This window comes from Staurois parvus, unplaced genomic scaffold (genome assembly GCF_062004578.1).
Source record: "Staurois parvus isolate SC_StPar_1 unplaced genomic scaffold, SC_StPar_1.0 ptg000013l, whole genome shotgun sequence".
NCBI classification, from domain to species: domain Eukaryota; kingdom Metazoa; phylum Chordata; class Amphibia; order Anura; family Ranidae; genus Staurois; species Staurois parvus.
This window is the reverse complement of record NW_028317809.1, coordinates 14,292,399-14,305,304: the sequence shown is the minus strand read 5'-3', so window position 1 is coordinate 14,305,304 and position 12,906 is coordinate 14,292,399. Positions and strand designations below refer to the sequence as shown.

The following is a 12,906-nucleotide window of genomic DNA, read 5'->3' as shown; positions in this document are numbered from 1 at the left end:
GTAGCTCTTACTTCAGGTAGTATGCCTTCTTCTAAGTGAGGGTAAAGAACCAGTGGGTGCTGTGTAAGGCCATATTCTATCTCAGCAATGTATTCTCGGCGTGCCTGCTGCATTGGGAGGAGTTTTGAGTAACAGGACTGCTCCACGGTGAACTTTTTAGGCTTCTGGGCAGGTTTTGAGTCATGTTCTGCATTCTGCAGGATGGGAAGATGTACACCTGAGGGCAGAACATTTGAAGCGTCAGAGGAAGCAGAATAGCCGTCTCGGAAATCATCGATTCCTTTTGGCAAGAATTTCCATTTTCGGCAGTTAAGGGCACCAGATAAGTTTAGTTTTTGGTTGGTTTCTTTGAGAAACTTTCTTTGCAGCCTTTCCCTATACCTGAAAAAAAGATACATATATAACATAATTGTATGTTATGTCCAAGAGTCACATATTTATGAAATTGTAAAAGTCACTGTTTTCCCAGACATTTTTTGAAGCTGGATGGGAAAAAAATGTGAAAATGTATATTTTCAGTAAATAATACACAAATGTATTATTTTAATGTGCACACAATACAATCTTAGTTTTTCCATTAAATATAAAAAATTAGACTGCGTCAAGGTAATAAGAACCAATTATATCTACCCTAAAACCACATGCACTTGCAAAACATTTCTAAAATGATCACAAGCATTTAACCTTTCACGAAAAAAAAAGGGTTTACCAAGCTTCTTCTTTTGTGTCACCCCTTGAAATGTGTGCATTTATTGTCAGTAGCCCTTAATAATTTTCCAAACAATTCCTAATGATATTAACTAATTTTTAAAAATCAGTAGGTAAGTTTTATATCAGAATTTAGAATCTATGTTACAAGTTACCTGTACAGCAGGAAAAATGTCCATGTTGAAAATTGCTGTGGTCCACAAGGGGTATAAAGATGCAGTAGCTGAAGTGGTGATAATAAAGACTTGCCAAATGTGTAATTGTTGCCACAACAAATAGTGATGAGTAACATTAAAGTGGTTGTAAACCCTTACATATACCCAGTAACTGACTGATCCCAGGAGATACTCAGAAATTAAACAAATCCTCTTACAACCCCTGGCAAAAAGTATGGAATCACCACTCTTGTTCAATAGTTTAACTGTGTAGAAAAAAAACAAATCACAGACATGCCTCAAAACTATTATCATTTCACATTCCAACCTTCTGGCTTTAAGAAACACAAAAAATAAAAAAGAAAGAAAACTGTAGTCCGTTGCAACTGTTTTTGCAGACTCAATTCTGCAGAAAATATTATGGAATCATGAAAAAAACACTACAGTACACCACTAGTGCTTTGTTGCACCACCTCTGGCTTTTATAACAGCTTGAATTCTCTGAGGCATGGGTTTAACTATTGACAAACCATATTCTTCATCAATCCGACTCCAACTTTCTCTTACTGTATGTGCCAGATCAGCCTTGCATGTTGGAACCTTGTTATGGACCATTTTCTTTAATTTCCACCATAGATTTTCAATTGGATTGAGGTCCGGACTATTTGCAGGCCATGCCATTGACATTATGGGGTTTATTTACTAAAACTGCAGAGTGCAAAAGCAGGCTCACTTCTGCATAGAAACCAATCTGCTTCCAGGTTTTATTGCCAAAGCTTAATTGGAGAAGCTGATATTAGAAGCTGATTGGTTCCTATGCAAAAGTGAGCCTGATTTTGCACTTTCCAGGTTTAGTAAATACACCCCTACATGTCTTTTTTGAAGGAAAGTTTTCAGGGCTTTTGTCCTATGACAAGATGCATTATCACCCTGAAAAATGATGTCATCATCACCATACATCCTTTCAATTGATGGAATAAGAAAAGTGTCCAAGATGCATTATCATCCTGAAAAATGATGTCATCATCACCAAACATCCTTTCAATTGATGGAATAAGAAAAGTGTCCAAGATAGATTATCATCCTGAAAAATGATGTCATCATCACCATTCAATTGATGGAATAAGAAAAGTGTCCACAATCTCAACATAAACTTGTGCTTTATAAGAGATTTAATGACTGTCACATGCAACCTCATATCATCAATGATTGTGGAAATTTGCATGTTTTCTTCAGGCAGTTGTCTTTATACACTTCATTGGAACAGCACCAAACAAAAGTTCCAGCATCAACACCCTGCCCAATGCAGATTTGTGATTCATCACTGAATATCACTTTCATCCAGTCATCCACAGTCCATGATTGCTTTTCTTTAGCCCACTGTAACAATGTTTTTTTCTGTTTAGGTGTTAATTAATATTATTATTATTATTATACAGGATTTATATAGCGCCAACAGTTTGCTCAGCGCTTTACAATATAACGGGAGACAATACAGCAACAATACAGTTCAATACAAGAGGGATAGGAGGGCCCTGCTCCTTGGAGCTTACAATCTAGGAGGGAGGGGCTAGTGGTACAAACGGTAGTAACTGTGGGGGATGGACTGGTAGGAAGAGTAGAAGATTCCATTATTAGCTGAGGGCAGGATAGGCTTCCCTGAAGAGATAAGTTTTCAGAGATTGCATAAAAGTGAGCAGAGAAGGCGATAGTCTGATAAATTGGGGTAGAGAATTCCAGAGGATGGGGGAAGCTCTGGAGGAGTCCTGGAGACGAGCATGGGAGGAGGAGACAAGGGAACTAGAGAGCAGGAGATCGCGCGAGGAGCAGAGAGTACGGTTTGGATGATATTTGGAGACAAGATCGGTGATGTAATTTGGGGCAGAGTTATAAATGGCTTTATATGTTATTGTTAATGTTTTGATTTTTATCCGTTAATGATGGTTTTCGTTTGGCTTTTCTTTTAAGTTTTAGTATCTTGATGCTTTGATTTCTTCCTTGGTCTACCAGTTCACTTCCCTTTTACAACCTTCAAATTTGAATTTGATTTGTACTTGGTCCAGATTTCAGACACAGCTGACTGGAAACAACCAACATCTTTTGCAACATTCCGTGATGATTTACCTTTTTGAAAAAGTTTTATCAACCTCTCCTTTGTTTCAACTGACATCTCTCGTGTTGGTTCCATGATTCATGTCAATCAGCTTGGTGAAACAGCTCGCTAAGGTGTGCAAGCACTCTTTTTTAACTGCAGACTAATTAGCAGATGTTTGTTTTAGAATTGCAAAGTACATGGTGATTCCATAATATTTTCCTCAGAATTTTTTTCCTCTGCTTGATCAGCAAAAACAGTTGCAATTGACTACAGTTTTCATTTTTCTTTTTTTAAGTGTTTCTTAAAGCCAGTTGGAATGTTAAATGAATATATTTTTGAGGCATGTCTGTGATTGTTTTTCTTCTATACAATTAAACAATTGAATGAACATTTTCCAACTGTGGCGATTCCATACTTTTTGCCAGGGGATGTACATAAGTTTTACCTGTCTATCTGCAGTCTTCTCTATACCCATTCAAAGTCCAGGATTTATAAAGCTTGTCTGAGAATTCAGAAAAAAGGGGGCAGAGAGCTGAAATTACACTTTGCAGAGCTCAGTGAGGACAGCTTTGAGAGCTGATTGGAGGGGAGAGACACATCTAGCCCCCCCCCCCCCTCCCCACACACACACACAACTCACAGGAACAGAGCTGAGGCTGTCAATCTGCTGCAGGTCCCACCCCTGTCACCTTTTTTCTAGAGATGCACTGATACCCTTTTTTGATCGGCGAGTACGAGTACCAATACTTTTGGTCAAGTACTCGCCGATACTGAATACTGATACTTTGCGGTGTGGCTTGAGTTAATACAAAATGTATGGACGCAAATTGCACTGCAAAGAATAGCATGCGATTTGAACTGGAATGCAATTCCTGTCCCAATCGCATGTGGTTTCCCCATTGCTCCTGTGTGAACCCATGCTTGTCATTGTCGAGTTCACACAGGAGCAGTGCAGGAAACCTGCCTGTACCGATCCCATGCTGTCATAGAAGGAAAAGCTGTGGATTTGAAATCCCTGTGGCTTTCTCTCCTCTCAGTGCAGGGATGACAGTACGGGCTAGATGGCTTTTGATTGGTCAGCACTGCCCGTAATGTCATCCATGCAAGGAGAGTAGAGAAAGCCACTCCACAGGTCTGGGGATTTGAAATCCCTGCGGCTTTCCCATCTTTTTTTGGTGCAGCTCAGGCACTAATGTGCCAAAGGGCTCTGTCCAGCCTTCAGGTCCCGGCAGAACCTTGTGGCACATCTGTGAATGCATGGAGATCCTTTGTTGTGTTGGAATACTAATGCTGTCTTTCCACATGTGTGGCAAATCAGTGCATGCGCAGATGTGGCAGAGGGCTCTGCTGGGGCCCAAAACCCTGGGGCACACCTGTGCACATGCAGAATCATGGAGCAAACATTTTTGCCTAGGCAACACTAAAATACAATAAAAATTCAAATGTGAGAGATCAAGGGGGGAGAAGGCAGGGGAAAACAAGTTTTTCTTTAGTCTGGAATTAAAGTGGAATTAACTCAACTAATGCAAAAACTGCGAGCAGTCTTCTATGGAATGTACAAAATGAGCAGCTTAGCATGCATTCTTGGCAAAATCCAGCTGTGCCGAAATGATGGACCCCATGAACATGATGATGTCATTCACTGACCAGCCAATCAGGGGCCAGAAATCTGGCACCCAGATGTAGCTGGGGAAAAGATGGGCTGGCAAGGGATTTAACCACTGGAATGAGAAGGTGACTATTTCTGGGAGTTTAGTTCCGCTTTAATGTAATTTCTAAAGTCATTTTTAATATGTTTACCCACTTGTCCTTTTAACCACTTGCCCTCCAGAGGATTTACCCCGCTTCCTGACCAGGTCATTTTTTACGGTATGGTGCTGCGTTACTGTAACTGACAATTGCACGGTCATGCAACGCTGTACATAAATAAAATTTATGGCCTTTTTTTCCCACACCTGTGCATTTTTTATTTTTTATACTATAAACAAAAAAAGACTGACAATTTTGAAAAAAAAACCCAATATTTTTGACATTTTGCTAGAAAACATATCCAGTAAAAAAAAATAAAAAATAAAATTTCTTCATAAATTTTGGCCAAAATGTTTCTGCTACATATCTTGGCTAAAAAAAACAAAACAAATCACAATACATGTAAATTATATGGTTTACGTGAAAGTTATAGCGTCTACAAATGGCGGTATATATACAGGAATTTTTTGTTTTAATTTGACAATAATACAGTGATCAATGCTAATAAAAAGCACTGACACTGTACTAATGACACTGGGCAGGAAGGGGTTAACATCTGGGGTGATCAAAGGGTTAACTGTGTGCTGTTTTACTGTGTGTGCTGTGTGTGTTTTACTAGGGAAACATATCTTCTGTGCAGAGAAATACACAGCAGCATGTTACTGTTGGCAGGAGAGAGACCTGCGTTATTTACACACAGGTCTCTCCCCTGTCATTGATACTCGGTGATCGCCGGGTGCCGGCGGGGAATCTCTGGCTGGTACCCGGTGATCGACATCTGTAGCTGCCAACAGCGGCGCAGGTAGGGCGCACGTGCATATATATACGTGATTTTCCACAGCCCTGCTGCCCTGTAGCAGTACTTCTGCTATAGGCCGGTCGGGAAGCAGTTAATATGTTTACCCCCCTTCACGACCAGGCCATTTTTTGCTAGACATACTGCGCTACTTTAACTGACAATTGCAGAGCCATGCAACACTGTACACAAATGAAATTTATATCATGTTTTCACACAAATAGAGCTTTCTTATGGTGGTATTTGATCACCACTGGGTTTTTTACTTGTTGCTTTAAATGAAAAAAGACTGAAAAGTTTTGGGAAAAAAACAATATTTTTGTACTTTTTGCTATAATGCATATTCCATAAAAAAATAAAATTAAATTAACATTTATTCATAAATTTAGACCAAAAATGTATTCTGGTATGTCTTTGGAAAAAAAATCTCAATAAGTGTATATTAATTGGTTTGTGTTAAAATTATAGCGTCTACAAATGACGGTATACTGTATATACTTGATTTTGCTCTTTTTACTAGTAATGGCAGTGATCAGTGACTCATAGCAGGATTGTCACTTTACTGCAACCTGAAAGTCGTACGACTTACAGTGCGCTTTTGCCAGGCGACTTTGAGTACTACTTTGAAGCAACTCTGAAGCAACTTGCAGGGAAAGTCTTGGTAATCTTCCTGTAATGTCAGATCCAAATCACATCAATAAAGATGAGGATCTGACTTTGAGGCAACTTCCATTAAAGTCTATGAGGGACAAGCCAGATAGAAGTCACCTTGAAGTACAGTTGTGGCCAAAATTATTCAACCCCCACTGAAATTGAGTGTTTTGGCCAGTTTGACATTGCTTTTGATCATTCAGTCATCTTGCTTACATTTACATTAAAGAGGCACTTGTAGGTCAGACAAATATAACATAACAGTTATAATGAAATAACCACAAATGTCTTTTCTGTGCTCACAGCATTATCAGTTTTATTCAACCCCCAAGTGACATTCAATCTTAGTACTTAGTACAGCATCCTTTTACAGTTATAACAGCTTTTAAACGTGAAGCATAGCTTGACACAAGTGTCTTGCAGCGATCTACGGGTATCTTCGCCCATTCTTCATGGGCAAAGGCCTCCAGTTCAGTCACATTCTTAGGCTTGCGCACTGCAACTGCTTTCTTTAAGTCCCACCAGAGGTTCTCAATCGGATTTAAGTCTGGTGACTGCGATGGCCACTCCAAAATGTTCCAGCCTTTCCTCTGCAACCATGCTCTAGTGGACTTGGAGGTATGCTTGGGATCATTGTCCTGTTGAAAGGTCCAACGTCTCCCAAGCCTCAGGTGTGTGACGGACTGCATCACGTTTCCATCCAATATCTCCTGGTACTGAAGAGAATTCATGGTACCTTGCACACGCTGAAGCTTCCCTGTACCTGCAGAAGCAAAACAGCCCCAAAGCATGATTGACCCTCCACCATGCTTCACAGTAGGCAAGGTGTTCTTTTCATCATAGGCCTTGTTCTTCCTCCTCCAAACATAGCGTTGATCCATGGGCCCAAACAGTTCTAATTTTGTTTCATCAGTCCACAGAACACTATCCCACAACTTTTGTGGTTTGTCCACATGGCTTTTGGCATACTGCAGTCGACTCTTCTTATTCTTTGGAGACAGCAAGGGGGTACGCCTGGGAGTTCTGGCACGGAGGCCTTCATTACGCAGTGTGCGTCTTATTGTCTGGGCTGAAACTTCTGTACCCACATCTGACAAATCTTTTCTCAGTTCCTCAGCAGTCACACGGGGACTTCTCTCCACTCTACGCTTCAGGTAGCGCACAGCAGTCGAAGTCAGCATCTTCTTTCTGCCACGACCAGGTAGCGTTTCAACAGTGCCCTTTGCCTTGAATTTGCGAATGATGCTTCCTAAGGTGTCTCTTGGTATGTTTAACATCTTTGCAATCTTCTTATAGCCATTGCCCTTCCTGTGAAGAGAAATCACCTCTTCTCTTGTCTTCCTGGACCATTCTCTTGCCTTCACCATGTTTGTAACCACACCAGTAAATGTCTAGAAGGAGCTGAGTATCACAGTCATTTTAAAGCTGCCTAATTGGTGCTTATTATGCTTGATTGCTGCTCGGTGACATCCACAGGTGTTTTCAATACCTGATGGAAAGCACCTGTATGAACCTCTGTTCTTCAGAGTGGTAGTCTTTAAGGGGTTGAATAATTGTGGCAATGAAGAAACCACATAAGAACCATTTACTACTGTATTACATAAACAATTGATGTCATTTTAGTTGCATTTGGGTAGTTACAACGTCCTTGTAGGATTTGATTCTGAATACAATTCCAAATGTACACTATAGTCCCTAAACCCCTTTACAGCATTGGGGGTTGAATAATTTTGGCCACAACTGTAGTACAGGAACCTTTTCTAAAGTTGAAGCAACTTCAGTAATTAAGACAGCGCTCATTGATTAACATGGAATTTTACATGTCATGTGACTTGGGGTCTCACAAGTCGAATCCCAAGTCGCAGCAGTGTAAACTGAGTCTTAGAGAGATCTGTGTTGTTTACAAACACAGATCTCTCTCCTGTCACTAGCTCTGATGGCTGAATGATTCACGGCTTGGACCTGCAGATTGATATGTCAAGGTGCCAGTGACAGTGCGGGTAGGTGGGCGCATGTGCGTCCTCTACCTGGAAAAGCAAAATCACATATATATTCGTGATTTTGCACAGCTGGCTCGCACTGTAACAGTAAAGCTACAGTGTGCGGTCGGCAAGCGGCTAAATCAGCAGGTTTCATTAGAACAATCCCTGGTAATTCTGCCGTGAAGGTCCTTGATTAGCCACTTTCTGCTACATGGCGACAAGTTGTTCTCCAGCATGGTCACCCTGTCACATCTACCTCTAGTGAAGGCTACAAGCAGCTTTGCCAGCACACATTGTTACTGTCAGGAAGTTAATCCAAAGCAGTGATATGAAGCTGACACTTGTGGGCTGGTGCCTCCACAAAGTAAACTAGGTGGCCGCCTAGGGCGTACTGCCACCTAGGGGCGCTTGGGCACAGCACAGGCCGGCACTCTGTGTGGGATGCCACCATATCATGAATGATCCTTCAGCTGAGAGGAGAGGCGGCAGAGGGGAGGAAGAAAGAACAGAGTAAGATGCCCAGTGTCTGGGGCGGGTGTAGCAGCTGAGCTGCCACACCTTCCAGTGTTCCTCTCAGACTTAGTCCCTTACTGCAAGCTGGCTAGCGGCTGCTGACCACTGTGGAGTTCCAGTTGTTCTCTTTCCATTCATCAGTGGAGGTGGAGCTGTGCCTGCGGAGGAAGGTTATGTCTGACTCTGATGTCTCGCGTCTCTGTGAGTGTGGATCCATTATCCTCCACTCACTACAACTGTCACCCTGCCACTGCCAGCCACAGAAACGATTTCTCCTGCGCTCCGGGACCCAGGCCGGTGGTGAGTAGATGGGAAAAACACTCCAGAGAGGCAACCACCGGAGTATCCAAAGTCGTACAGCTCCAAACCAAGGCTGGGGAAGCCCGAACAAACTGTGAAGTGAAGCAACAAGAAGCGCACTAACCTTGTGCATTACCTCAGTAACCAAAATTTATTAAATGAAGGAATTGTACTCACAAACAGCGGATAAAAACAGGCATGCAAGTCCACCAAGGGACTTCAAACGCAAGAGACCAGCTCAAATCCCATCATGGGTGTAGGTACTCAGTCCAGCTGTCTAGTGAGTCCAAGAACTGTTCAAAGTTTTTGTGGTGTAAGGAATTGTCAAAAACGAGGGGTAGCAATACTGTGTCCAGGCTGCAAGAGCCCCAAAAAACAAGACAATGAACCAGAAACGATTTCTCCTGTGCTCCGGGACCCAGGCCGGTGGTGAGTAGATGGGAAAAACACTCCAGAGAGGCAACCACCGGAGTATCCAAAGTCGTGCAGCTCCAAACCACAAAAACTTTGAACAGTTCTTGGACTCACTAGACAGCTGGACTGAGTACCTACACCCATGATGGGATTCGCGCTGGTCTCTTGCGTTTGAAGTCCCTTGGTGGACTTACATGCCTGTTTTTATCCGCTGTTTGTGAGTACCATTCCTTCATTTAATAAATTTTGGTTACTGAGGTAATGCACAAGGTTGGTGCGCTTCTTGTTGTTTCACTTCACTGCCAGCCACAGATACAGTACATCCGTGACATGGATTTTGACTTTAATGTTGGTGCTGGTGGCATCTTATGGCACTTATGCAAATTTTTATGTTTTGATTTAACCTCCCTAGCGGTATTCCTGAGTGTAGCTCGGGGTAAAATTTCAGTACCAAAAGCAGTAACCCCGAGCTACACTCGGGCTTACCATGCGGCGCTGCATAGGGATTCCCTGCAGAGCTTACCTTGTCCTTCGCTCCCGCGATGTGTCCCCTGCAGCGTCCCCGGCCATCTTCTCTGGCCGATGCCGACATCCGGCTTCTGTGTTCCGGTCCCTGTGACGTCGGGACGTACAGGCGCCGGAACCGGCGGGAAATTTGAACATTTTAAAAAATGTCATTTTTTTCTAAACGAATTTTACATAGTAAAACATTGCTGTTTCAAACCATTTCACATACATTTTGTCCCTAGTGCTTTGTCCAGTGCCCTGTATGCATTTTGACTGTTCTTTCTGCCTGGAAACTTAGAAAAGTCCATGGCGTCCAAAAAGCGTCCCTTTAGGTCAAAAGCGGTTTTAGACCAGCTAGAGAACAGCGATAGTAAATCAGAACCACTTGCAGAATTGAGTGATAATGATTCGTGGAGAAATTCGTCATCAGACACTGAAAACGATTTTGCGACTTTGCTCAGCGATGTGCGAACTTGGCGCTATATTTCAAATTTCAGTGTTTTTGGTTTGATTATATTATTGAATTAAATGTATTATTATTATATTATTATTTTTTATGATTATTTATTAAATTATAATTTATGATTTTGTGTTTCAAATTTTTTCATACCCGGGATGTTTAATAGACTCTTGTTCGGACAGATTTCAGTGAGTTATTCCTAAAAATTACAGCCTACAATAAACAAACTACATATTTCCATGCAAAATAATGGTACCGCTTTCAGCACCAAAAATCTGAAATAATCATACCGCTAGGGAGGTTAATATTTTCTACTGCTTTTAATTTTTTTTTTCGGGGGGGGAGATGTGCAATTAGCTGGTCTTGCCTAGGGCACAAAATAGTCTACCACCAGCCCTGGTGACACTGGAGAAATGAGACAAAAAGTAGCTGAAGGAAGCTGCAGGAGATCAGCAGCATTAACTGCCTTCCGCCCGCCATATAGTACAATGACGGGCGCAAGGCGGTACTCTCATTCTAGGAGGACGTCATATGACATCCTCCCATTCTAAGCACGTGTGCGCGGCTTTGGGAGCACACAGCGCGGCGTTTGGCAGTGCTCTGTGTCCCTCGGACACAGCGGATCACCGATCAACGGAAAGAGCCAAAGATGTCGGCTTGGTCATGTGATCAGCTGTGTCCAATCACAGCTGATCACATGTAAACAGGGAAATGGCGGTTATCAGCATTTCTCTCCCCACGAGCTGTCACACTGATGCTTGTGAGGAGAGGAGAGCCGGTAATCGGCATTCCTCGGAGGGGACATGTACACAGATCATCAGGGTACTGATGATCAGTGTGCCCTGATGATCTGTGTAGCCCCAGCAGTGCCACCTGTCAGTGCTCATCCATGCCACCTGCCAGTGCCCATCAGTGCCACATTTCAGTGCCTACCAGTGCACATCAATGCTACATATCAGTGCCCATCTGAGCTGCCTTTGTGTTACCCATCAGTGCCAGTCAGTGCCACCTATCAATGCCAGTCAGTGCCACCTATCAGTAGTGCCAGTCAGTGCCGCCTAACAGTGCCAGTCAGTGCTGCCTATCAGTGCCAACCAGTGCCATATATGAGTGCTGCCTTTCAGTGATGCCTGTCAATGCCCATCAGTGTCACCTACCAGTGCCTCCTCATCAGTGCCATCTATCAGTGTCCATCAGTGCAGCCTATCAGTACCCATCACTACAGCCTCATTAGCGCACATCAGTGAAGGAGAAAAATCACTTATTTACAAAATTTTATAACAAAAAACGTTTTTTTTTTCAAAATTTTCAGTGGTTTTTGGTTTAAGAAAAAATAAAAAAACCCAGAGGTGATTAAATACCACCAAAATAAAGCTCTATCTGTCACAAAAAATGATAACAATTTCATATGGGTACAGTGTTGCATGACCGTGCAATTGTCATTCAAGTGTGACATCGCTGAAAGCTGGAAATTGGCCTGGGCAGGAAGGGGTATAAGTGCCCTGTAGGCAAGTGGTTAAGCTGAAAAATGATGGAAAAAGTGAAACAGTTAAAAAATACCATTGTTTACGATATGCAGTGCACATAACAAAGGATCATCCGGTTATGCTTGACAATACTAATGTTATGTGTGCAGTTTCTGCTGTCTTCCATTTGTGTGGAGTATGTAGGAAATGGTACGTGTATAGAGTACACATGTACTTACCAAGGGTGGCGAGGCTTTGAATCGTTTCCTCCCCCATCCAGGGTGGCCATCTCTCATCAGAACTAAATATAAAGCAGAATTATGTGATTGAATGATATATTGGCACAGAGAATGTGAGGATCACTGAACACAGTCTGTCACATCTCATCACCTGTAGTGTTCAGTACATCAGAAGAGTAGACAGTGTATAAAGTGTACCTAGTGCTCACACTCCCAGCACCAGCCAGCTCTTGTATTGCCTTCCATTTTGGTTCCCAAGGAAACCATGGCATCCTTAGCAACCATTGTAAGCAGTGGCTCTTTTTGATGAGGTCACTAAAGCGGGCCAGTTTTCATGAGAACGCCTGGCTTCGCATTGTCAGAGGCGGTTTGTTCAGCAGGGGTCAGTTAGAGTCCTGGTGGGACAACGCAGAACTGATTTAAATAACATCAGACGTTTGCCCGAGAAAGTCCGTCATTTCTGAAAACGGACAGGGAAATGAAATCCCACAGCGAGCCGTGAGCGCCATCTAGTGAGGGAAAGAGGGAACAGCAGGAAAGACCTGTGCTGAAAAATGTGTAGACTGTGATGTTTCTGCACTATATTCCAAAAAGTTTTGGGACGCCTGTCTTTACCAGGGGCGGACTGACCATTTGGAAACTCGGGCGCTGCCCGAGGGCCCGGGGTCAGTAGGGGGCCCCATGAGATGACCTTGGTACCTTTTTCATAGGCTTTTTTGAGTTTGGGCAAGGACACAGGGGCCCCATGATCCCCTATTGCCCGGGGGCCCCATGGGTTGTCAGTCCACCCCTGGTCTTTACACACACATGAACTTTAATGGCATCCCAGTCTTAGTCTGTAGGGTTCAATATTGAGTTGGCCCACCCTTTG

The 12,906-nt window shown here is 42.8% G+C and overlaps 1 protein-coding gene across 2 annotated transcripts in view; it reads right to left on the bottom strand.

Moving 5' to 3' along the window:
* Positions 1 to 12,443, bottom strand: part of FAM47E (family with sequence similarity 47 member E) — a 47,690-nt gene extending 35,247 nt beyond the window's left edge. Inside the window, exons 1-3 of one of the 2 annotated variants that reach the window (XM_089675936.1) lie at positions 12,187 to 12,443; positions 12,036 to 12,097; positions 12 to 381 (exon numbers count right to left, since the gene is read on the bottom strand). In XM_089675936.1, coding sequence (XP_089532062.1) covers positions 12 to 381; positions 12,036 to 12,085 — 420 coding nt within the window. In that variant the 5' untranslated portion in view covers positions 12,086 to 12,097; positions 12,187 to 12,443. The remainder of the gene's footprint in view (positions 1 to 11; positions 382 to 12,035; positions 12,098 to 12,186) is intronic. The other variant, XM_089675946.1, reaches the window with a different exon arrangement.
* Positions 12,444 to 12,906: the final 463 nt, after the last annotated feature.